The sequence below is a fragment of the Rhagoletis pomonella genome, unplaced genomic scaffold (assembly GCF_013731165.1).
Source record: "Rhagoletis pomonella isolate Grant_MI unplaced genomic scaffold, Rhpom_1.0 Rhpom_scaffold_00008, whole genome shotgun sequence".
Lineage (NCBI taxonomy): Eukaryota > Metazoa > Arthropoda > Insecta > Diptera > Tephritidae > Rhagoletis > Rhagoletis pomonella.
The window spans coordinates 41,164,153-41,191,221 of NW_023458562.1; the positions used below are offsets into that span (position 1 = coordinate 41,164,153).

Genomic DNA, 27,069 nt, shown 5'->3' on the forward strand with positions numbered 1-27,069 from the left:
AAAAAATAAATAAAAATTACAATTCCTTTAATCTGTTAATATAACGTTTTTCTATATACACAACAGTTTTGCCGGTAAAAATAAATGAAGAAAGAAAGTATGAAGAAAAAAAAATTATTTTTGCCTAAAAATTAAAATTTTTTTTTTTAATTCGTTACTCGTTACTAAAACGAAAATAAGTTTTGCGTTCATCGATTTTTATAACCTATGTATCTATGTAATAACCTAATAATTACCTGTAATAATTTTTAATTTTACGTGTTAATAATAAATAATATATAATAAATATTATCCAAATTCATTGAAACATAAAATCAATATTCTTGTCAAAATGAGATACCTTCACTTAATTGTGAATAAAAGCGAAACGCGTCCATCGATTTTCATGATCTATGTCTCATTTTGCTTAAAGGTTATGCGTGAAAGCAATACAACTTGCCTTTTTTCCGTTTTGGATTTTTTATGAATTTAAAAAATAAAAAAATTTAATATTTTAGGCAACAAATATTTTTTTTCTTCATACATTTATTTTTACCGGCAAAACTGTTGATTATATAGAAAAACGTTATATGAACAGATTAAAGGAATTGTAATTTTTAATTTGTTTAAATTTGTTTGAGCAAAATCGGACTAGTGGTTCTCGAGTTATGTCAAAAAAAAGACCACCAAAGGTGACAATTTCCCCTATGTGATAGTTACTAACTTTAAATCGTTATATCTCGATTCCTAGACGTGACCAAGCGAAACGCCGGGACACGTATGACTTCTTTTTTACCGATATAACTTTCCCCGGTAGTTTGAACCCTTCCCGATCACTGACCCCTACCATTTGTCTCACAGTGTAATGAGCATTTGATTCAAAACTTTAACGCAAAAATCGTATGACCCAATATATCTACTTATGTACATATGTACATAAAGTTTCGAAGTGTCAAAACAAAATACAAACCCTCAGTCTCTTTTATTCCAAAAAACAAGCATTCAGGCGGGAAATATTGGTCAGTTCCTTCTGCTATGATTCAGAAATCGATGGTTGAGTGGAAGCCAACTCCGCTCTTTGTTGGCTTCTGAACGTAGCAATATCGAAGGTATCGAAACGGCTGATATGATGGCTAGGAACGAGTCGAAAATGGAGATCAGAGATGCAAATAAATCACATGATATTCTGGGGGGAATTTACGAAACGACTCTATCACAGCCGTAACAAATGACCTATAGAACAACCGAGGTGATTGTGACACCTGATGGTATTTATGGTAGATACTCAATAAGACAGTTCGAAAACGCCCTATCTCAGAAAATTTTTCTACAACGCTTTATCTCAGAAAACTTTTCAAGAACGCCCTACTTCAGAATTTGATTGGAAAACACCCTATCTGAGAATTGGGTTGAATAACGCCCTATCTGAGCTGCCGATTCAAAAACGCCCTATCTCGGCTTATTTTCAATGTATTTTCATTTGAGATAGGGCGTTTTTGAACCGAGTTCTGAGATAGGGCGTTCTTCAACAAAATTCTGAGATAAAGTGTTTTTCAATAAAATTCTGAAACAGATTGTTTTTCAATAAAATTCTGAAGTAGGGCGTTCTTGTAAAGTTTTCTGAGATAGGGCGTTTTCGAACTGGCTGCCGAGATAGGTCGATCTTCCACTCAGCCATCGAAATGAAATGAGAAAATACTAGTGCTTTGTATTTTTACATTTAGAAATAACGGAGAGCTATTTAACACAGCAAGTATATTAATATTTGAAATACTGATATTCATACTCTGCGCTGTAATACAAAACATCAAACCAGTACTCGTAGCATAGGTGCGGCCCACAGTGGTTCGGATAGCAGATCTAGCTGGACGAAAGTCAAAATTTTTTTATTTTTAAAATACTTAATGGTACTTGGAATACATTCCTGACAATACATTCCTGACAATACATTCAAATAGAAATTTCATTTATTAAAGCATTAACATATGAAAACAAACAAAAGGAGGTAAGTCAACGCCGCCTATTTGAGAACTCTATTTTAAAAGCTGAAATTTAACTTAAAAGACTGCTAATTGCACTCACAAATATTTGCATAATTGCAAATTGACTTTATAAACAAAAAATTACACTTATTCCACTATAGATTCAGGGGTCATAACGCAATTTATGTCCACACTGGTATAAGCAAATTTATTCTGAAAAATCGTCGTTTTGATTAATTAAAAAAATAAATTAAAGAGTAGGAAAAGTAAAGGCCGCCGAAGGCCGTTATAAAACCACTTGCATATTATTCTTTATACCTTCGCAAATGAAGAGGGTAAGTTCGATAACCAAGTCTAACCAATTGGCTTAGATATTTACATTTTAGTGACGGTATGTCAAATCTCAAAATTCCAAAGTAATTATTATCAGGAATGTATCTGAATATAAATATAAGATCAGTGGCGGATCCACGGGGGAGAGGGGGGGAGGGGTTGTGTGTTAAAACAGAAAAATACTTGGAGTTATAAAACCTTTGGTTATGTAAGAGTTTAAAAAAATAGTACCTCGCGAATTTTCTGCTTTCTGAAATTAAAAAATTATAAAACGCATGCAAATCTTTAAGCGCTGTTATAAAATTTTTTCTGAAATTTATTTGTGTTTCTTGCTGTGATCTTAAATTTAATCATGGTAAATAAAATCTTAAGAAGTGAGTTGTTTGACATTTGGTGTTGCTGAAACTTCTAAAAGGCAATAAGGTGTCCGTGATTATGTGATTAGTAAATTGAAAGAAATATCTGATGAAAATGCTCGTTCCGAAGCAAATAAAGTAAATTAAGTAAATGACTTTTGATTAGTAATCAGCAACCCAGAAAATCCCCAGATACCCAGTTACCTAGAAATCTACCGATTTTTTTAAATTTTAAATTTTTTTAATTTTTGAGTTTTTGGTAAATGACTTTAGATATGTAATCAGCGACCCAGAAAACCCCCAGATACCCAGTTTCATAGAAATCTACCGATTTTTTTTAATTTTCGTCCGCCATATTGGATCCGCCATTTTGAATTTTTGATAAGTGATTCAGATTCGTAATCAGCTACTCAAAAATCCCCTAGATAAGAAGTGGTGTAAAGATCCATCAACGAGTATTTGTTTAAATAGTTTCGTCCAGCTAGATTTGCGATCCGAACCACTGTGCGGCCTGTGCGCCTACTGCATATAATATTCACCACAAAAACTCATAATTGACACTCCGTACAGTTTCAATAACGTTCAATGAATGAATGCAGTCGAGGAAACTTGAATGCAATTTATTCTCTGCTGTCAACTCAAATTAACTGCTCCTGCGAGTCAAACAATGCTTATAACAGTCGCTTAATTGTACAATTATATAACTGTGCAATAGTACATACGTACATACGGAATAGCACTTCATTTTCGATGCAGCTCTTCGATAAATTTTACAATATCTAAGACAAATGATTGGAATGAAATAAAATGACATATGTACATTAGGGTGGTCCTTAAAAATCAAATTAACGATTTTTTCAGTCGAACCCCCTCAATCGCTAATACCACGGTCACAGATTGGAGACGGTTAAGGTGTGCCGCGCAGAGGGGAAAATATGGATTCCTCTATAGAGAATCAAAAAAAAATATTATTTTTTTTTCATCTAATACCCAAGATCGATACTACTATAGTCGAAGGTATCACATATAAAGGGGACAAGGGCCAGATAACTCCATGGAGACTCAAAAAATTTAAAATATTTGTTTCATTTATTACCCAAAATCGATACTACTAAAGTCGAAGGTATCACATATAAATTTTGGTCACGATTAGAGACGGTTAAGACGTTTTCATAAAGTAATCTCCAATTGGGACTAAAATTTATACGTGATATCTTCGACTATAGTAGCATCGACCTAGGGGTTGAGGCTAAGAAAATCTTGTGTAAAAATTTGTTTCCTATATTTAAGGACCACCCTAATGTACATACATATGTAGTATGTAGCGAAAACTTTAATAGTAATGAAAGAGTTCCCTCAACAGGTTAGTGTTAAATTACTTTTCTCCTTCTCTCAACATTTAGACATATCTGTTTAAAATTTTCATTCTACGCGCACCAACTTTAAAATAATATTTTAATATTATGTTAATTTGCCTATGCGACGAGTAGGTTTACTTTAGGTTAGGATGACGTGTAAGCAGCTTTCATGCTTTCACTTGGGGCAGCCTTGCCCATAGTAAATGCTCTGTGTGAGTGCCAGGAGGAGGTAAATCCCTCTATGCGTTTCTTTATACCAATGTGTTATAATAGTGTTTGTGAAACCATTTATGCTTAGAAAACTTGTTGGTATACGCCATCGTCGGAGCATTGGGGCAATGTCACCGGTAAGAACTCTTACAGCGGATTTGTTTAACGGGAAAAATTCCCTAGTTTGTTTCTTATTGAGTATCTACCATAAATACCATGAGGCGTCACAATCACCTCGGTTGTTCTATAGGTCATTTGTTACGGCTGTCGTCTGCTTTCTTAAATTCCCCCCAGAATATCAGGTGAGTTATTTGTATCTCTCATCTGCATTTCAACTCGTTCCTAGCCATCATATCAGCCGTTTCGATACCTTCGATATTGCTACGTTCAGAAGCCAACAAAGAGCGGAGTTGGCGCGCCGTTTCCGTACAATTCTCGACCTCTCTACTTTGGATCCTGAAAGCATACCACACTATTTTAAAAAAGACAAGCATCCTTCTACTTGGCAAAGAAATCCACTGCAGACGTTAGGAAGGCGATATGATCTGATTTTAATTACAGTCAACCCACGTCCACCCCTTTTTCTATCATTGAGTTAGAGGTGTGAGATGATAATAACATTATTGCCAGCTTTAAGTGAAGGGCCGTATTAGCCCTTCTTGTCGATGTTAAGAGTTCTTTAGTGACCGAACCTTATCTAGCCCCACTTTTCCAGAGCCTTTTGTCTGACTGCACTATAGAGGAGGTTGAGGAATGTCAAGGGCTCTAGTTGGAGTATAGGGTAGCGATCCCATAATGTGCTTTCACTTTGGCCTTTGTTCTTTAAAGGTTCTTTTCCTTATCGAGTATTGTCCTCGGTTTAAGTATCCATTTTTTATTAATAACGAACTGGCACGTGTATAAAGGAGTTATGGAATTCCTGGACTTGTCAGTCTGTCTTCCGAAGTTGTCAAAACTACAACAAAAACTTCTCTACTGTAATTAACATGTTTTTATTACACCATGGTATGGGTCGAAGAGTCTGTGCAATGACACAAAATCGATTCAACAGCACACACACACGAAATCTGGCCATAAATGCGTTTCTTTTTTTAAATTTGTCTACGCTCATGTTCTTTCTCAAAAGACAGATAATTTTTGTAATCAAAAGTGCTGACAGCAAGGCGTTAGAGCCGACCAGCACAACATACAATTGGCCGAAGTTTACCGCACGCTTATCTCAGCTGTTTAGTTATCCAAGACTCCCAGATTTAAATATTTTATAATCTTTTTTGCTTTGTGCTTTATTAATTTGAATCCAACAGTAAGTATAACAAAATATTGGGACTCACTTTCTGAATGTCCGTCCTTCGGTCTGTCCGTCTGTTGGTACGCAAGATTATTCTCGAATGGAAAAGCTATTATATTACACGTAAACATTTGTGGAAAAAGTACCAATGAAATATACAGCCCTATTCCTACGCCAATGACAAAACTCAACTGCTGACAACTATCTTTACCATAGGCGTAGCCAGGTAGGGTCCAGGCCCCTTACTTCAAAGTTTCACTATATATATATATAAAAAATAATTCTATTAAGTCCTTTCTTAATTATTTTATTTTGACTTTGCTATAAATGGATTTTAAGCGCTTTAATGATGATGACTGCGCAGCACCCTCGGGGCAACGTGGCGTGTTCATATAGACGAAGTTGAAGGTTAGAATTAAGCGAAAATTAATTACTTATTCATAATGAATCGCTAAACTACACTACCCCGAGGGTACTGCACAGTCGGCGTCGCCCAGTCCTGGTTATGACCTACGGAGTGCGCGAACATTACGAAACAATAGAGGTATTCTCGAAATCTTGCAAAGCCGTTGCACGTAGCACGGATTGCATAATTTGCAAACACACAAACAAAATACATGGGAAACAGTATTTCCTATCGCTGCAAAGTATGCAACGTCTGGACCCATGTACGATTTTTCAAAAAAGCATAGCAAGATGAATGCGACTCTGTGCTAGCTGTATTGTTGTTGCAGTGCTTCCTAATTTAGAAGAGTATTTTTTGTATTTCGTGCGATCCGTACAACGTGTAAGACTTGGAGATTACCACTTATATTTTAGGCGTAGTATTTATCTCTGACATAGTCATGCGATCAATGTGTGAGAATAGGGTTATATTTTGAAGAATTAACTTAATATTTTTAATATCTTCACATTCTATGCATCTACATTAAGCCGTATCACGGCATATGAAAGAAAAAAAGCTTATCGTGTGTCAGTTTTATTTATACACTTATGTTCAAAAAAAATGTTGGCGTAAACATTTTTTTTGGCACCCGCAAAAAGCCTCTAAATCGCGTTTTTGCTATAACTTTCTTATTTGATATTTTACACCCAAAATTTTTTCTCCACATAAGTATTCAAATAAAACTGACACACGCTAAACTTTTTTTCGTGATACGCCTTAATCTACATACTTACATTCGTAATGAATAATGGCATTGGTATCAATAAATAAATCTTTCTTTTCCATTTTTATTCTGAAATACAAAATCTGTTAAATCCATAAAATATTTTAGACCAACGTTTGGGACGAAATGCCACAGCGTACAGCGCCTCAGAAATTCAAGGTATTGCAAGTACAATCGGCGGGCAACTCAAGTTTCTGGCATTGTGAATCATCATGTCAGTCGTGTATTTATAAAGACGTATCATAAATATTACTCTAGAACACTTCGCTACGCTTTTAAAGAAAACTTAAAGAAGCTATGAAGAAAAAAAGAAGGATAAAGAGACACGAGCTGTGCTTCCGTGTATTGCTCGTCAATGCACTTGTTCACAAGAATAATGTTACCAAGGCTACCCCTAGTGTAATAAATAAAGTGAAATCAATATATGACATATTTATTTTCGATACGCTTATTTGACAACACTTTTGTCATTACATTAACCCATTTGTCAGTAGCAACTTTATAAATATATTTGAAATTTAAAATTTGTTTATTACAATTCCAAAAATAATATGTTTTAGAAAATAGAGAGCAACAAAGAAAGAAATGCCAGACTCTTGCTGGCACAAAAAAAAAAATAAAAAAATAAAAAAAATAATAAATAAAAGCGTGATAAAAAGAGGAAGGTACGTTTATTGAGCCGAATGATGTTACAGAGAGAAGGGAATCGATGAATGCGTGTGGTGTTCAACTGACTGCATTATCTATCCAGGGTTTGCGCCCTACACTTCAATCGAGTGAAATAAATCATTCAAATGCCAAGCGAAGACGACTCAATCCTGTTGCAGTTCCATCAACTCAACTTTCATGCGTTATTTCGTAATATTTTCGTTTACATTTAACTATTCTGTTTCCTGATTGGCTCAGTAACCACCTTAGTGATTTTGGGCAAATCCCTTAAAGGGCGCCAGTCATTTTGTTTTTCATATCACTAGTTACTGAACCCAAAATCTCAAGTCTCACTCTAGGATAAGCTCTTATCCTATTTGTCTGTTTTAAACCCGGTATGGACATATCGCACGTTTAATAATATACAGAAGTATTTCAAAATTTCAATTTTGTGGGAAAACGCAATCAAAGTTTTGATCAGTTCATACAATTGGTATACCAATAGGCAGATGGAACGACACATATCTTCGCCATTTTTGGGAAGTTTAGTCATCTGTTAGGCTGAGAATATTCTTCTTAAGGAGCTTATTGATTGTGTGTTAAAATATCCAAAAACGTAAATTTTGATCTACATCTCTATATTATTAAACGAGGGATATGGAATACAATTATGAGGCTCTGCAGACCCCTCCAATGTAGAAATAGATACTCCCAAGTTTCCTATTAAAAAATCATAAGATGATTGCGAACGCTCCGTTTTATGTCACAAACAACCAAATACTGCGTGGCCGTGATCCCTTTTGGTGCTTCTGAAAAACAAACTACGCCTTGGCGCACCAGCAAAAGCTCATGATCACCCAAATTCTCTTCTTTCTACAGTAATTTCTCATAGAGTATCAGTAAAAGGAAGTCAATATTAGATCTCTACTAATATGGAACACCTGCGAGTAAAATATGGTTGCACCATTGGGTGTACTACATAAATGATTATTTTTATCTAGTAAAAGTGTGCTTAATGCACAATGCAAATTGCAATAAAATATATAAATTCACAAATATATATTAACTAGTCCAAAATAGAAATACAAAGGAAGTCAAGCCAAAGTTAATTTGGTCTTATCCTGCCAACGCCAGCAGAATCCTGTACTTTAAGGGCTATGGAATTGTTATCTTTAAGAACAAAGTGGCCTAGTAATTGAAGAAGTCGTGTTTTAATCCGCTAAATGATAATGCGTTCGTAAAAAATGCATACATCTATAGCGTATGTATTTTGTACACTTTGAGATTATGTAGCTCATCGTGCCATACATGAACAAAAGCCAAAAGAGGGTTAATGTAGTAAAATATATGGATTGTTTACATTTGAATCTTCAAATAAGCGTACGTCATATATTGATTTCACTTTGTTAATTACATTATGGGCTACCCTACATTAGTCTCGTTTCGAAACTTTTAAATCAACCGTTCCATGGGAAAAAAATATTTTTAATAAATTTTTACTGACCTTGACGCCGTTTTTAATGAAAATTATGAGGAAAAACAGCAATAATGTACACTTTGGTAAAAGTTATAGCTGTTATTCGGAGAACACCACATCTCCTCTTCAGAATTCGTCACTGGGATTCGATACAGCGACCCCTGCGTCCAAAGCCAGTAGTCCGCCCACTGAGCTAAGTTCGCCATGTAAACTGTCGTTCTTTTTTCCACTTTTTGATGTGTTAAGCCAACGATAAACAAGCGCACATGGTACATATTTTTAGGCAAATTTTTTTGAATAAAAATCCGCTGTGTACTCATTCTGATTACGCCTGACCAAATATTCAAATCCGATTCAGGCCATTCCGAAATTAAGTTTTTAAGTCATAAACTCGCCCATCCCGAAGTGTTTCAGAATAGTGCCGCGGGTCCCGAAATCTATCACTAAGAAAAGTTCACATATCTTTCAAATTAATTTTAGATAATAAAAAAAAACGTGGTTAGCATTGCGCGCTACCAATCCGCAGGGCCTGGGTTCAAGCTCGGTTCAACCCAAAATCCAAAAATTAAAAACCAAACATCTTCTCTTAAAAATACATCCGACGTTCGGAGTCGGCGTAAAACTGTTAGTCTCTCCCCTTCGTGTGACAACATCAAAACACACACCACAAATTAGAGGAGAAGCTCGGCCAAGCACTACCATATGTGCAGGCGCCGATCTATAGTTATTATTTTAAATTTGCGGAGGTTGCGGGTTTTATCGGGATGTCGGAAAAAGATTTTGGTCCGTCCCGCCCGCAAAATTTTTAAATGCCTTCCCGATATCGCCCATTCCGGTCCTTTTCACATCAGTACCGTCACACATTGACCAAGGCCTTAAATTTTATGTGCCATTTAAATATACATTGTGTTCCGCAAAATGTGTTTTAAGGGCTGATAAATTTTAAAACCTACTTGTGAAAACGGCACTTATTATAGCACTCTAAAATTGTGTAACGTTTTTTAAAGAAATTTTAACTGTTTTCGCAAGTGGCTTCAGATAACATCACAATTTAAAGCGAAAGATGCTTTTTCACAACCATTTAATATTCATCGTTGATTTTTTTTCTTACTCCAAATTTGCCAATTTCTTACCACTCTTGAGATATCACCACTTCTCCAACAACCAAGAATATAAACACAGGAAATAATTCATAAACTTTTTCACCAACAAAAATAAGGAACATTTAACACAAGTTCTTCTTGCTGTAAAACAAATTCAAATACATAAGTAATTCACTACGTAATATCTACAATAAATTAACATTGCTAAGTATACTCTCGATTGTTGAATTCACTGGCTTTTTCTGCTGGTTCGGTGAGCATTGCAATTGGAAAAACTCTGGCAAATCGTCTTCTAACTTGAAAATAGTTTGCTTGCCGGGTGGCAGCCACAAGTCCATTCGATCATATATCACCCCGGTTGGTCCCTGTTCTTTGAACCAAGCAATCGATTCGGTATCCTTGAGTGTATCACCCCACAAGAATACTTTTTTCCCCTGTTTCGTTGCTACCTGTATCCAATTCGGATTGCTTTTTATGTGCACCGCATTTGGCACAATGCCTGCCAAATCGAAAGCTTGCGCATTATTCACAGTGTCGTAGATCGAATCCGAACGTGGATCTGCGAAACTGCCCAATGTAGTTGATGAAAGGAACATAACCGGATACATGTTCTGCTTAAAGCGCAGCAACGTGCAAATATCGGCATCGAAGCTTGTGAAGAAACTCAAACGTCCGCAGCCATGTTGTAGCATCACATCTACTATGCGATCGATATAGGTGTTCTTGTCAATCGTTTGTTCGCTCTCGAGTGTTCCAATCGATGTCAACTGGGGCCACTTAATTTCAATATCGAAGCCCACCGATTTATTTACCTTGGTGAGGAAGTATTCGAATAGTGGAAAGAGTCGTTGATCCTCCTGCTCCACATTATTGTGCGCCGGATACTCGATAATCTTGTTGCCAATTACCTGATAGGTCTTTAAATTTTTTAACTGCTCATAGGTAACATCCTTGATGAGCACTTTGGTGAGGTCATCGATGCTGGTGGGTGTCTTGGGATCCATGCACACATAGATGTAGTAGTCATGGTAGATCACCGGAACCAAGTCGCTTGTCAGCATTACATCAAACTCCACCAAATCGGCGCCCAATTCTGCAGAAGCCTTCATGGAAGCGACCGTATTCTCAATTATCGGTGGAGCATTAGTCGCCTGCTTCAGACTCTTACCCAGACCACGATGTCCAACATCTAGCGCCGTCCAATTGCTGCGCCAATAATCCACGAACGATGTGTGGAAGTCGATTGTGGAATTCGGCAGTGGTTTTATTACCAAATACTGTACTTCTAAACTGCCAATGGCATTCAGCCAAACGGGCGACAAAAGATTTATGGTGAAGCTGCCTTCGGTGCCCTGCAAATATTCCGGATAAATATATTGATAACCCACCAGCCGCACCAGCTCATTGCCGTTCTGCGTTGCATACAACTTCAGTAGGTAAGCTACTTTGTCCAGTTGTGACACCGTCGAGTGGAATATGAGTATGTCGTTCGGCTTGTAGGGCACACCAAACTCTGGCTGTGCGCGGAGGTAACTGTCACCGTAAACCATGCGCACATACTCCATGTTGGCCTTAGCCGAAGGCAGAATGGCAGACAGGCGACGCGGCTCCACCGGCTGCAGCTTCAAGCGCAGCTCTTCATTTCCCAAGCGTGTCTCATTCACATTCAAGGGGTTGCGAAAGAGCTTGAATTGCACAATATTGCCCGCATTCAGCCAACCGCGCTGCAGTTCGCGTTGTTTCGGATCAATCCAGCCACAAGCATCAGTGTGATTGCCTGACACGGTGCCCACGGCAAAGCTGCGCGCCTTGATGTGCGATTCCCAGCGGCGTACGTGTACGACACCCGTCTCATTGTCAACGGCAGCGATAAAGTAACGATAATTTACCGTTGTATTTACGGGTAACGCTACGCTGGCCGTCCACACTTTGTGATCCTGTGTGCGATTGAGCAAGATAGCCTTATCGGCGCGCCATCCGCCCAACTGTTTGGCATCGCCAACCATAGCGACTTGTTCATAGCTAGCAATCGGCTGATCGCTCAGCGAAACTGTGAAGTTGTAGGGGATCAACGAGTTGCGCTTGAGTGGTATGAAACGACGAGCCGTATAGTACTTCTCATAGTAGGAGGAGTCGCACTGTGCGGCGCGTGGCAAACCAGCGAAAATACTCAGCACAATACAAAGCGTGAAGAGCTTGGTGAGCGAGAACATGGCGTGGAGACACAAATACAAAATTGTTGGCGGCAAGCAATTCAGATATCCTTTGCTAAACGTCCTTCACAGAACTCGTTAATTATCGATCGCTAGGCGGTTATGCCACTTAGTCGCGCACAGTTTGCGCGTTCACTGCGAATTTATACATTTTTTTTGATTTAAAGTACTTATTAAGTGTTCACGTGAATGCTTATCGTAGTCGCAGATTAGCTAAGTGCGCTTATCACATTCGCTTTTGTGTAAGGAAAGTCTGTATTTGCTCGAAATTCGATTAAAATTTATGGCTATTTATGTACTATGTGCCTGCTTCAAAGAGTATTAGCAGATTTGTTCGATTTCCACTGATTAATTTGAATTATCATTCAGGTGTAGATTATTAATTTTTAGTGTATTTATTACTCAACACTTATCATTTGCCGTTGGTTCTGAGTGTTTCGTCGTACTTGGCTTGCGTCAAAAAATGCACTGATCGCATTCGAGCTTCCCACATGCCACAAACTATCTAGCAACCACCACCACTGCCAGTTATTCTATACACCAACAGCTCGAAGCTTATCAGCGCAAAAATTCTAAAACAAAAGCAATTTTACATAATTCAAATAAGTAAATTTAAATGAGTTGCACTGCACAATCCGCAATCACCGAACACTCGGTCGACAGACAAACGGTGTACACATCTAGTATGAGCAAATATCTGCTCGTGCCCTTTTTAATTCCAATGAACCATTCACGTTTGAATGTTGTTAATATGTATATTATGTAGTAGTGGCAAAAATTTCAATGTCAACATTTAACAATATAGTTTAACCCTCTTCGACACACATTTTTTTCCAGCTTTCGTACAGAGTCCGACACAAATATCTGGAAAGTTTATAAATTGAATCGCCCTTTAAATTTCGGGCCTATTGGTAAAAGAGATGCATGTTAGTATAAAGGAATAGCGATGACACTGTGGGACACCCAAACTCTAGTTTCAGCAACTCGTGCTGTCAGATCATAAATAAGTAAATTAACACATACAATAATTTTTTTTTTTAGGTTTCAGTGCTGCATTTGGTAGCAAGAAGAGAAACTTCTTATTCATGCTAAACTTATCCTGCTAAATAAAATGGCGTTGAGCACAAACTTTGGTTTCACCCAAATCCGAAATAACCTGTCCAAGCTCTTTGAGGCTAAACAAGGGATGTTGCGTTGCATGTGTTCTAAATCAAAGTACGGGCGGCTAGTCTCAACCAGCAGATTCGTCATTGAAATAATGATATATAATGATCCCAGGCAGTCATCGCGGCTTTCTTCAGCTTAGCAATACCCCAGTGAGCCACGTGGGTATCTATTTACAGTGGCTCAGCTGTACTCAATTCCTACGCTTTTGTTCATTATCCCGTTTCTGTATCTTTGCGATATGAATCATTCGTTGTTATATAGCAAAGTTACAGAAACGGGCCACATATTCGATTGAAGATTTCATGGTTTCAGACAGGGCGACTCCTGATCCGAAATCATCGGCCTCAACAATCTCGACGTTTTGTTCTGCCTTCTCGAAATTAGGTGCAGAAGTAAAGCGCGTGGGTCTAGTAATGATGGCGGGCAAAACAAAGTATCATCTGTCATCGATCGGGCATAAACACTAATAAAAAGTCTGCCTTAAAATTCAGTCGAGATTAGCTCTCGACGAACGAAAATCACACTTTATATATCTATCATCATGCTCGTGCAGCCTTGGCGTGTTCGAGAGAAAAATGTATGGCACTTTACGCATTTGTTACGCCGCGGAACATGCTGGTCAAAACGGAGGAAGAGACTAGGTAGGGATAGATTTTGCTTAACTTGGGATTTTCAAATGGACTCGCCCAAAATCGTTTAGCGTATTTCAGCGCAAAACTAGAGGAAGACGTTTTTTAGATCATACAGCTTTAACGTAATTAATACAAAAACGGGTATACGGGTAGTTTTCTATTAAAAGCTGTATGATTGTAAAAACACCGAGGTATAAGCAACTTTATAATAAATTTTATTTTGCTACTAATCTTACGAAATTGAGCGCGTCTGAAGTCGAAGAAAAGGCTACGGCATTACAAATAGTTTTTTCTGCAGACTTAGAAGACAATTTTTCAGAAGAATGCCTCCACTTTCATGCCCAGTGCATCACAAAAAATTAGGAACGGGAGAGTGCTATCAGTTTGTTGGAATGTCTAAGAGCTGAAGGTCTTCAAAACATTTACCCGAACGTGGACATCGCTCTTCGCATGCCTGGGTATGTACTCCCGCCAGAAACAGGTAGGATGTCAGTAAAAGAATAGACAAAAATGTACCCTGACAGGTGGCAGTAATGCAGATTAGAGGATCGTGAGATCGTGAGTTCGAGTCCTACGGTCAGTGGAGCTTTCAGTTTTTTTTTAATTCATTCAATTATTGCTTTTATTTTTTTTATGTTATTATAGCAGTGGACTTTTCTAATAAAATTAAAGTAAAAAAAATTTAATTATCAAATAATAAAATACACAAAATGAAATAAAAGAAAAAAATTAAAATAAAATGTATAAAAAAATATTAGTAATCACTTGAATCGAGGATCCAACCTGGGTCCTACGGAATTGTAGTCCGCAGCTCTCACCACTCTCACTTGTACCATAGATAACAGCTGGTCGGTTTGGCTAGTGTTGTCATCGGAAATTCCTCTGATCCGCATTAATTCCAGGACTTATTCCGTATCAACTGCTTAGCCGAGGTAATTCCAAATTAACGAGTTGATCTGGATTAATGCTGCCATCTGTGTAGTATCTCGTTAACTTAGAGTGAAAAGTTGATAAATCCGCTTTTTATGAAACCTCTTATATTGATAAAAGAATCAAGAGAAATTAATAATATAATGTTTTGAAAAGGATTAAGCTACTTGCTTTGTTTTTTCTCATTTATATTCAATAAAAGGAAAATTTGTTAAGTCCACAAGTGGCAGTGAAAATCCGATAAGGCCAAAATACTGTAATACAAAATCTTTTAATACAGATAGAATCCATCTAATTAGTATGAAGTTTTTCTTTTCTTTAAATACGCAAAATCTTTTATTCAAAGTGTTGCTAGAAGTGTTCCAGTATTTACTTGTTTGCAATAATTGGGAAAATTCAACTGAAAATATGTGACGATGTATATTTTGCAAATTCCATTTGACCACTCGCTTGTCCAAAAAGCGCATAAAAGTGGAGAACAGAAGAAGTAGCCATGCTGTAAAACGTTCTACGCCAGTTAATACCATTGGTGCTTAAATGATCTGTCACTTGAACATATCTGAACGCTTCCGTTAATCGTTCATCTTCATCAGCAAAACGTAGACAGTTTTGCCTTAAGTTTATGAGAGTATGTATTACGTTTTGCAGTATCACTGGCGATATTTTATTATTCAACTAAGAACCTCTTGAAAACGAATGTGATCACTCCAGGGCAAAGGCACCTACCCCATTGACCTATGCGAATTAATTACATAATCCAACAAGTCCAACCGATTACATGACATTGTTATTTAATCGCAACGCCTATTCACTTACCCTCCTACATACTATAATTAAAAATTTACGAGTTCATAAACCCTAATCCTCAAATAGATATTCAGCCAAATAGCTGAAATAATCATTCAATTTGTATGTCAATTATGATCACGTGTACACCGTCAAAGCTAGCGAACTTTCCATCGCACGTTTCGATGCTACCGCAGTCAGTGGCATACTTTTATAAATCAGCATTTAGTAACAAGTCGAGCAACATATTTGCGTAAATCCACCTACCTTTCCGTTTAAAATTAAAGTCCAAAAAATCATACAGACATGCATACATATGTATGTATGTTCGCAGCAATAAAAATAATAGCAGCAAAATTCTAAATGATATCGAGCCCTAACCGCCAAAATAACGCCATTTTGCAAATTGTTATTTGCAAATAATACGTGCGTATAAACGTAGTAAATGATACCTACGCATACTTTTTTCACAAAATTGTCAGCTCCATTTTTTGTTCTATTTTGCCCAGAATTGAAATTGGAATAAATAAAGTAGGCATTACTGTATGCCGAAATTGCCAAAACTACAACAACCACCCTCTAAGTGACAACACCTTATTATTTTATTATTATTTCACCATGATTCGATCTATAACAGAAACCACAGAAATAAAAATGTCAGAAATTACACAAAGTTCACAAAAATGAAACAAACTTCAAAAAATGTTCATCAAAGTTTCACTAAAAATTACATTTTTTTTAATTTTTTTTTGTCGAGGGTGTTGCGCATTCTCTTCCATATAAAAATTGATTTTGTTCATACGTTACGTGGAAGAAAATGCTGAACATCCTCAGAAAAAAAAAATCAACGGTAATTTTTAGTGACTTGAAACTTGCACTTTAATGTACTAAAATTGAATGGGCTACAAAACTGCATACTCAAAAAAATTCCAAAAATCTAAATAAAAAGTATGAAATTTTGATGAATATTTTTTGAAGTTAGATTCATTTTCGTGAACTTTGTGCAATTTTTTTAAATTTTATTTCTATGGTTCCTGTTATCGATCGAACTATATTTTAAACGAAAATTATTAGAAATAAATAAATAAACAGGAACGCCATTGAGACTAATCTCGGAGTAGTCTCTTTAGAGCTTAGTCCCAAAATTTGTTTCTGGATAGGTATGTTCATTAGACCATACCAGAAAAAAAATCTTTCGAATCCAAAGTATTTTTGCGAAGCCATTTTGTTTTTGATTTTTTTGCCGAATGTACGGTCGCATTATTATATTTCTCCTCATATCGACGCCTCCAAACCATACTGTGCTAAGTCTAACTTAGTCTAAAAGCATAAACAGACGGCAGCCTTGAACCGGACTAACTCGGGAGTTAACTGCGGTTGATCCGGATTAAGTCCGAGTTAATCTGGATCAACGCTGCCGTCTGTTTATGCTTTAAGGTGACTTAGTCTAAGGTATGGTTAAGAGGTGTCGATGTTTTCGGCGTTTAAAGTCTTAATGTATGATATATTCTTATCTAGAGAAGACATTTTTTTTATGTTTCAAAGCTCATTGACCTCAAGTTCCCCGTTTTCGTACTTATCCCCTATATCTCAGTTCTTATCACCATAACGTACTAATCTAATGCCAGTAACTTAAATCCCACCAAAAATTATTAAACTTTTGCTAAGGAAATTTTTCGATTATTCCAGTAGAAACATTTAAAAAAAAATTTTTTATGAATATAGGCGTCAGCGAATAATGTAATTATGCGACATCTAGGCTAGGCCAAAAAAAAAAAAATGGTCCAAAAATGCCTTGCAAACACACTTAAGACTTAGAGGTGTACGGTGAACTCCTTTTTGTTTTCTTGTAAGGCTGTACATACAGTCGCACACCGTCTTCAAAAGAGGTCGCGCACCGTCTTCAAAAGAGGCACAACTCCAAATTTGGTATTTTTGAATTTATGAAAATTTATACAGAGCAAAAGCTGAGGCAATGTAATTCTGAGTTGTGCCCCTTTAGAAGACGGTGTGCGATATTTAGGTTTGTAGAGTTGAAAACTCAGTTATGCAAGACTTAGGGCTGGTTTCTCCAACTCAACTTAACATAGTTAAGCCAATTTTCTTGACTTAGTCATGAATAAGCTGTGTAAAACGTAGGCTAACTTTTGACTTAAGTCCAAAAAGTGCCTAAACTAAGTTAAGTTGAGTTGGAGAAACTAGCCCTTAGACTTGACTTGACTTGAAAATTTAATATCTGGCAAATGAGCAGCGTGTGTATGTAGTTCCCAAAAACAACAACTCGACTTAGAAACTTGGAAAACTATAGATTTTTGATTTCTAAGTTAAATTTCTAAGTGCAAAGAGAGCCGTGAGAGAATCATGCTTCCCTTTCAATTTTTAATAAAATCCCTGCAAATATGCCACGCAAATATAGTTTTTCGTATAAATGTAGTTCATCTGGCAATCTAAAATCAAACTTTCCAATAAAGACAGAAAAAAAAATACAACTTAGACGCATAAATACATTTATTTTAATTGTAATTTTTATCTATTTTCCAACCAAACAAATTAAAAGTTTACAATTTAACGTGTAGAAATACATGTGCTGAGGATCAAAACAAGGAGAAAGGGCAATAGGTGACACTCTGAGTAATCATTTCTAAGTTTATAGGTAAGTCAAGTCAAGTCCATGTCTTGCATAACCGCGCTTTTATAATGGCACACAATTTACGCATACAAATTGTACACAGTGTTGCCAGAGAAAGTCACCTAAAAATTTTAGTTTTCGGAAAAAAAATCTTCAAAATAAGATTTTAAAGCTAAAAATAAATATTTTCGCCCACAAAAAATCGTAATTTAAAAATACCTAAAAAGAAACAAAATTCAATATTGACTTTAAGGCTGCAAATAGCCCTTATTATGTTGGCTGAAAAAATTACCAATTTCAAGTTATAAAGTGCTTTTTATAACCACTTAAACTTAAAATGAGTATTGCCTCGTGTCATCACAAAATTTTTAGCACAGTTCACATATATACGTATTCGCTGGCGAAAATTTAAATAGGGTCGCGACATTTTGCAAGTTTTGACCGACTTCAAAAAAGGAGGAGATTATCAATTCGTGGAATTTTTTTTTTTATGTATATATGTTACCGCATAACTTTGAACCACGTGAACCGATTTCGATAACTCCTTTTTATTGGAAAGGTGGTACCTCAAGGGTGGTCCCATATTAATTTGGTTTAGATCCGGTCATTGGATCATAAAGAAATGTACGATTAATTTTTGTATGGAAATTGAAGTCGCTTGTGTTTTTTGTTTAAAAATTACTTGTTCTTGTTTATGAAAGAATAGCTCGTTATATATCAAAAACAATGTAAATGCAAACTTCAGTCTTTGTACAAAAGTTAAGAAAATTCGACAAAGTTCCATAACAATTTTGAGTTTTTTAATTAGATGTTTTATTGATATTTTTAAATAGATATTGTTTTCCAAAGCTTATCGCTCTTTTTTTTCTCGTTACTCATTTATCCATGTAAACTCATAAGAAAGTATTTCTTAAAATGCAGTTTACTTGAAATTTTCCATTTTCATTTAAGCTTCTGTTTTTTCCTCTCTTCACTAGTGCGAGAGAAGAAGGCAGATAATATTGTAGGGGAATTCATATTTCATTTTTCTTCTTCCTTTATTTGCTGCTTACAATGATGTAGCAAGGATAATATAAAGATATTTTCAGTGTAAAATTTTGCTTTTTAAAAAACTTTTTTGGAAGATTTTTAATAAAAAACAGCCCAAAAAATCTTTACTTATGGCAACGTTGAGTGTGCATATACATATTTGTGTACTTAAAAACATACCTACATACATACATTCATGCTTGCGTACGCATATAAACATAAACTTAGTTAATCACTCTTAACGCTTCTAATTGCTCATTATTGATAACATTAATTAGTCCTACTAAATAGTAATTGTGTTGATTTTTTACTAGTTTTCTTTGTTGTTGGCTTTTGCCTTACGCTTTCGATTTCGGTTTCACTACTCCATTGACAATTTGTTTACATTCGTGTGTTATCAGACGTTCGATCAGCAGTGATCGTCACGTGTTGCCACCGCACATATGTATTTATACATACATATATATGTACATACATGTGATTGATATATATGTATGTACATGAATATGCACACATCTATTTAAATATATATTTAATGATAAAGCTTATTTTAAATAGGGTTATTTTCTGAGTAAAGTTTCCTTATTCTTATAATTTCGAGGTCCACGCTAAGTATCGGATAGTCATGCAGAACTAACCTTTGAAAGCTCCTGCAGTAGTTCATCATCGATACCCGTCTAGCGATACCGGGTCATGGAAAAGGCAAAGAACTTCGGTGCAAAAGCTCAGCGATATCGATGGCATATGTGCATCTAGCTGGGTAGCCACCTGTTTAAAAAGTCAAATTTAAATTAATTATTCGCAAGCTATCTTAAAAACGAAAATATGGGTTTCAAACGAAAGATTCTTAAGAAAAGTTCAGATTGAACATTTAGAATTTTATTGAGGTGTTTCACAAGGATTGCCAGCCGATTAAAAATTAAATTCAATTAATATAAATGAATTAATGCAATATGGGTATCAAACAAAATGTTTTTGAAAACGGTTTTGGTTCTAAACTTCATGATGGTTGCCACCTGTTTTAAAAACCAAATTCTACTTTAATAAAGGGAATTAGATAATTGGAATATGTATCACGGTATGGGTGTCAGACCAACGGGTTTTAACTAGGTTTTAGTTGAAAAGGTTTTGGAGAGGGTTGCCACCTGTTTTAAAAGTCGAATATTAATTAATTGTACTCAAATTAAAGTGTCAAACGTAAGAGTGTTTAGAAATGGTCAGCTTGAACATGTGGAATCTTCTGAGGTATTTGAAGAGGGTTGCCACCTGTTTTAAAAATAAATTCAATTACAATCATATTATAAGTTAAATGAGCTATTATGATATATATGTATATTGACCCAAAAGTCGTGAAAAGGCTTTATATCTAAGCTACATAAGTATATGTAGCAGTGTTTCCACGTATTTGAAAATTCAATTTCAACTTGAATTACAGGAATTATGTAATTTGAATGCATATCTGAGTGTCGGACAAAAGAGGTTTAAAAAGATTGCCAACTGTTCAGAAAGTTAAATTCAAACTATTTAATAATTTCAATAAAGTATTACAATAGGGGTATCAATAGAAATGGTTTCGAAAGGGCTTCATTTCTAAACTACATGCAAGGGAGTTGTCCTCTTTTTTAATCTAGATACAAATATTTGAGTTCAGGGATAAGTTAATTGAAAAAGTATTATAAGAGAGAGGTTTAGTTTGAAAATATTTTTAAGATGATTAAAAAAATTCGAAATCTCCTGTTTTTGGCATGGTTGAAGTATGTTGAGATTTATTGAAATTTCATGATGGCGATCTAATTTAATATATTTTTCAAGTTTGGAAAAAAATTATTTCATTGCCGATGCTTTTCTCAAAATATGAAAAATGTGTATTTGAGTGAAGAAAGCATAACGCGTGCGGCGAACAAGTACGACAACGGTAACTGTAACTCGACAGTATTGCCATCACAAACAACACTCTCATCGCCTTCTTGTACTCATCGCAACAGTCTTACCAACTGCAATAGTTGTTGTCAGGCCCGTCGAGAGGGAGGGGCAAAAGGGTGAATCACCCCGGGGCCGGACTTGTTAAAGGCCCTGAAATATCAGAACCATAACTTGTTATTTTTTTTACAATGTAATTGCTCCTTCGTTATAGGCTTCTGTTCTATATATGTATATTCCGATTCGTGCTGATTGTTTCTGACTCGTATACATTAAAGAAGATAATCACATGCTTTTAAATTAATACCATTTATGTATAGGGGCCCGTGATTTTTCTGTCCCGGGCCTGAGTTTTCCCTCGACGGCGCCTTTTGTTGTGATAATATTATTACGACACTTACGACACAGTTGTGAGCGCCCCACTTTTTTTGGTTACAATTACCAAATCTTGTGTTGAAAAAAATATTTAGCAAAGGGAAAAACGATATTTACTATATGGGCCGGACATATAACCTATGTTTCGGTCGACCTTATACTTCGCTGCAAAGTTTCCTCCTCATCTGAAAATATGAAGTCAAATGAATAACGCTTGGTAAAAGCGAAAATTGTCTACAGTTAATAAAATCACTGCTTTTTCAACTTTTGCTTTCCTCATGAATATTATTCACTAATAATATGCGACTATACTGCAAAGCACAGTAATGTATCAGTTACTACGATATCAGTATTTTCGGACCAGATACCACTTCTCCTCCAATAGAGCATAGCAGTCTCTTTTTTGCCAACTGATGCTGGGGGGGAGAAGGGGGTTACCAAAAGTAAAAAACTATGTTAAACAAAAGCTTGTTTTTAAAAAAATATTTTTTTTTACATTATTTTATTAATAATTTTTCTCGCTAACATTTCGAGCACATCTGAATGTTAAATGGGAAATAAGAGCGTTTGTTGTATTATTAAAAACAACGCGAACCCTTAGTCACTTGCAACTTGCACTTTTTTATACTAGAATTTAATGATCTATAAAACTGCATACCCACAATATTTATAAAAACCAAAAATATTATTTTGGTTCAATTTTTTTTTTGTTTTCGATTTGGGAGAACCCTACGCTTTTTTCAACTATTTTTTATTATGTAACATTTATTGCTACTTTTACTGCATTTTGCACTATAAAATTAATACGAACAAACAAAATATTGGGCTCAACGTGTCTCTTGCAAATTTTATTAGCTTTCATTACAAAAAAAAAATAATAATAATCAAATTGATTGAAAACTGAATTGTGAACACAAAAATTCCACTTTCGAATGGCTGTGCAGCGGGGTCCGCGTTTTGTACTTTCAGGCCTGGAGCGTTTCGGTACATTCGTACGACATTACTAAGCCAGCGAAGCCGCTGTATTTTAATACGCTGCACCATGAAAATGTCATTTTGAAACTCATATAGTAGTTCCATAGTTCCATCGTTCGCAGAATTCGAAGTCGGCAAAGGCCCGTTATGTCTTCCGCAGAATCTTCCTCTCGGACACTCCAAGCGCCGTGTGTGGTTTTTGTACGCAGTCCAAAGTAGCACTTTTGGAAGGAGTTATTCCTAGTTGGATTTTAAGGCTGGTCTTATTAGCGGTGTTAGCGCTGGTTCCCAACGAAATGAATTCGTCTACTTTTTTGATATAGACGTGAGTGCCGTCACGCATATGCGCTGACAGTTTTTGTTTGATGACCGGGATGCAGCTCTGCAATTTTCCATGCAGGTAACATTTTTATGTATCTATCACCATCATAAATGTTTGACTTACATATAACAACAGGCAAGTTCTGGGCCTCTTCAAGCTTGAGGTTCCGCCAAGCTACGTTAAAAACTTCTTAATTTGCATGCCGGGTAAACTTATTTCCACAACATGTATGATTAGTTCTTCACCACACTGACATACTCAATGATATGAGATGCGGTCAATTGAATTTTAAGTACGGGAATTGTATGTATATTAAAAGCACAAGTTTATGGCTTTTCATGGCGGGAAAATATCGTCGATTCGTTGTGGAGAAAACGCTGCAGGTGCAACACAACAAAGCAATTAGCAATGCTGCAAAACAATTTTCAATGTCATGCGAAACTAAAATTGAAACTGACAAAAACAAAAGGGAAAAATGGCTGTACAAAAAGCGCAGGGTTCGTATGTAGCTTTTGAAAACAATTTCAATTGGTTTGCGTTTTGTAAGACTTTTTCGCGAAGCACTGATTGTGTTGAATGCATAATTGAATTGTGTGCAAATTTCAAGTTCATGCCACACATTGCTATCGTTGAATTCGATTAAGCCGCTTCGTACTGTGTTTCTACAAAAAATTGTTTCGATGTCGAGGTGGTCATTTACATACATAAATCGTCGCCTGGGTAAAAGATTGTCGTATGTTAATTTCGGCAGGTTGTGAGAAATCGCGATTGAAGTTTGGATAGCAATTTCTCAAAAACGCGAAGATAGATTTTACCCAAAGTCTCTGAAAATGTTACTAGTTCACAAAATTCTTAAATTATTTAAATTTTAATGTTTATTGTTAATCAGTTTTGAGTTTATGAAGGATTTTCTTTAGTAAAATTTTGTCGTAAGCATCATTTGTCCACAATTTGGCAGCCACTTTGTATGAAATACGACAAAATGTGATCAAAATTTCTACTAAATTAACGACACTTTTTACTCAATACCTCGGAAATTAAAGGAGATATCCAAATATGGAGAACGCCATTTTTAAGTTATTGATTGATTTATAATGACTGCATCACTAACTAAATTTTTACTAAATTATCGAAAAAATTGTAGTCAATATCTCGGAAACTAAAGGAGATAACTAAAAACGGATAACACCAATCGAAATACCTTATTTCAAAATATGTAACTTCATCTAGAACTAAAAATCGTCAAAATTGCGCTTACGACAATCTTTTACCCAGGCGACGAAATGTAAATATGCATATGTACATATCGCTAGCTTAGAGTGAAAAGTTGCTAAGTCCACTTTTTATGAAAACTCATATTTTGATACAGGATGTTAGAGAAACTTAAAAATGCATCGTTTCGAAAAGGGTAAAGGTCCCTGTTCATGTTTTCTCGTTTATATTGAATGAAAGGAAAATTTGCTAAGCCCAAAAAAAAGCTCCGAAAATTTGATAAGGCTAAAATAGTACGAAATCTTTAAATAAAGATCGAATCCCTTTGATTCGTATGGAGTTTGTCTTTGCTTTAAGCAGGTAAGATGTTGTATTCAAAGTTTTGCGAAATACTTGAAAAAAATGGCTATAAGAAGTTTTTTTCCTCTCCTGTACAATTTTCAAATAGGGACTTAGCAACTTTTCACTCTAAGCTAGCGATATGTAATATACTGAAGTACATACCCTACCAGAACAATTTACCCTACGCTCCAATACAATTCCATATTCGTTTTCACATCTCAAACCCAATCACAAATTACTTCAAAAACTTTCTATACTCAAACGTTTGAACCGTAGAAAAACTCACACGTACACAAAAATTTACAGAAGCGACGGTAAAATTTTCATCTTTCTGTTAAGAAATTCAGAGAAACTTTACCCAATACACCAGGTAAAGCTACCTGTAAAATATGCAGTATTTACCCGGTCTGTTCTGGTAGGGTATGTGTATACATGTACGTACATATGTATGTGTGCTTGAATAACCCTTGCAAATGATTTTCATTCAGTAAATGTTACACATACTCGTATTGCAATTGTTTTTGCAGTAAGCTGCAGTAAGTGGTAAATTAATGCCGATGCCAACATCATTTATTTTAATTATATCTGACATGATTTCGTCATTTACGGATTTCGAATGGGGTTCCCTTGTACACAGTATGGTGTTGGTATATTTTGGGAAGCATTAGGAAAAAAGTTTTGGCTTTCCCAAGCGGATCATAAAATGTGTTAAACGCTATCACTCCAATCAAAATTTCTTGTCTCAATTCAGTGGACTGCGTCGAAACCACCTACAAATTTGTATTTTGAACTCGAACCTTTTTTCAAAAAATAGTCTTAGATGATAAAAAATATTTAGCGATCACATTTTTGTTTCTTATTCTATCGGCCGTCGTGGCCGAGTGGTTAGAGGGGCGAACTTTCACTCTTAGCACAAAGTGTTGGCATCCATTCTGATCGATGCCCGCCTAAGACTCCATTTATTGAAACTACTTAGATAGTAGCTGAATATGGATTAGATATATGTATGTATATCAAAAGGTTTCAATCCCTGCTGCTTACTTTAAAATTGTTACCGAAGGGATTATGGGTGTGTTCAGAAATGCATCAAGCCAAAGCATCAGACGCACTTATTTCTAAACTATAATTGATGGAAATGTCCAATATGCGCAACCCCGATTAAATGCCTAATTGGAACTTAGTTGCGTAAATAAGGCATTTCTATCAGTTATAGTTTAGAAGTAAAAGAGACTGATGCTTTGGCTTGATGCATTTCTGAACGCACCCTATGTATTTTCGAAAAGAGCAGAGAATTTATTCTTAACCCTAAGCTTATAATTAGAAAATCATGAAATCATTTGTAAAATGTGATTAATCGATGTCTAAAAAATCAAATTCTAATAAATAAAATCAATATAGAAAATAATTTGCTCCCAAAATTTTTTATTAATTTCAGCTAAGAACTGTTTTTTTCAACTTATTTATTATAAAAAAATGCTAGAAAATATTTTTTTTTCTTGGGGTTTTTAAAGTAGTTTTTTCAGAAAAATGTTTTCCCAAGCATTCTTTTCCCTCAAAATAAAAATTAGTTTTTCATGCATAAGGGTACTAAAAATATTTTTTTCGTAAAAATCTTAAATTAATTTTTGTCCAGTAAAATACTGATTACCCAAGAATTTTTTAACTAAAAAATTATTTTTTTAATCTTCATTCCCAAAAATTATTTTTTCCGAATTAACTATTTTTTATTGCAAAAATTATAGTTTTCTTCAAAAAAATATTTAATATTTATTTAAAAATGGTTTTTCCCGAAAAGATTTTTAAAAAGCAATCTGCCTTATCCTGAGTTTCGCCTGGAAAAAATTCAGCCGAAAATTTGTCATTCGCCCTTAGTAAAACCATGGAAACCAAAAGTGAAAAGTGAACCGGGCGGATCACAAATTTTCGGGTGAATTTTTTTCAGGCAGAATATGCTTTTGGAAATTTTAATATTTAGCATTACATTTTTAACAGAAAGTTTTTTTAAAACCTTCAAATTAAAAAATAATATATATTATTTTAATAATTACGCCGATTTTCATAAAAATATATTTTTTTTAAATGTCTCGATAAAGATAGATAAATACATATGAGGCACATTCTTCAAAAGGAAACAAAGACTAATAAAAACTTACTGAGTTTCTTTGAGTGAAATCACTTTTTGGGAAAGATGTTTTATTTGGTCCCGAAAAGCTTAAATACTACAAAAATAATTCTGCAATAATTCACAAAAGGGGAGAAAAGAAGGTCCAGGATGGCTTGCCTCAGTCAGACTCTGATTTTGATGAATCTCTTAGCAGTAGTACTGATTTTAAAACAAGGTCTGTCAGTTCCGAAGAGCAAACGAGAGCATCGCTCTTGAAAACTTCTTTAGTTAGTGATCGGTATGGGCAAGAGATGGGCACGGGCCCCTGCGTAAGCCCGCGGGTCTGGGCCCCTGCGTAAGCCCGTGGGTCCGGGCCGTAATATTTGCTGTCAGCACGATCTCGTGCGTGCATGGGCTTTTAGTAAAATTTCATAAAAGCACGAATAGCCACGAAAAAGCCCGTTGCTAATACTACAAATTTAGATAAGCTTTTGTTTTTATACCAAACAAAATAGTACATATTAAAACTG

At 35.5% G+C, this 27,069-nt stretch overlaps 2 protein-coding genes across 11 annotated transcripts in view; one reads left to right on the plus strand and one right to left on the minus strand.

Annotated features, from left to right (window-relative positions):
- The window catches only part of LOC118744873 (protein king tubby), a 213,359-nt gene that overhangs the window by 174,593 nt on the left and 11,697 nt on the right, over positions 1-27,069 (plus strand). The window lies entirely within an intron of this gene.
- On the minus strand, positions 9,857-12,749 carry LOC118744872 (glycerophosphocholine phosphodiesterase GPCPD1). Its single transcript, XM_036478263.1, has one exon. It carries the CDS (start codon positions 12,114-12,116, stop codon positions 10,089-10,091), a length of 2,028 nt encoding a protein of 675 aa, XP_036334156.1. The 5' UTR covers positions 12,117-12,749; the 3' UTR covers positions 9,857-10,088.

Coding starts and splice junctions, on each gene's coding strand:
- LOC118744872 (XM_036478263.1), bottom strand. CDS start 12,116: ATGTTCTCGCTCACCAAGCTCTTCACGCTTTGTATTGTGCTGAGTATT.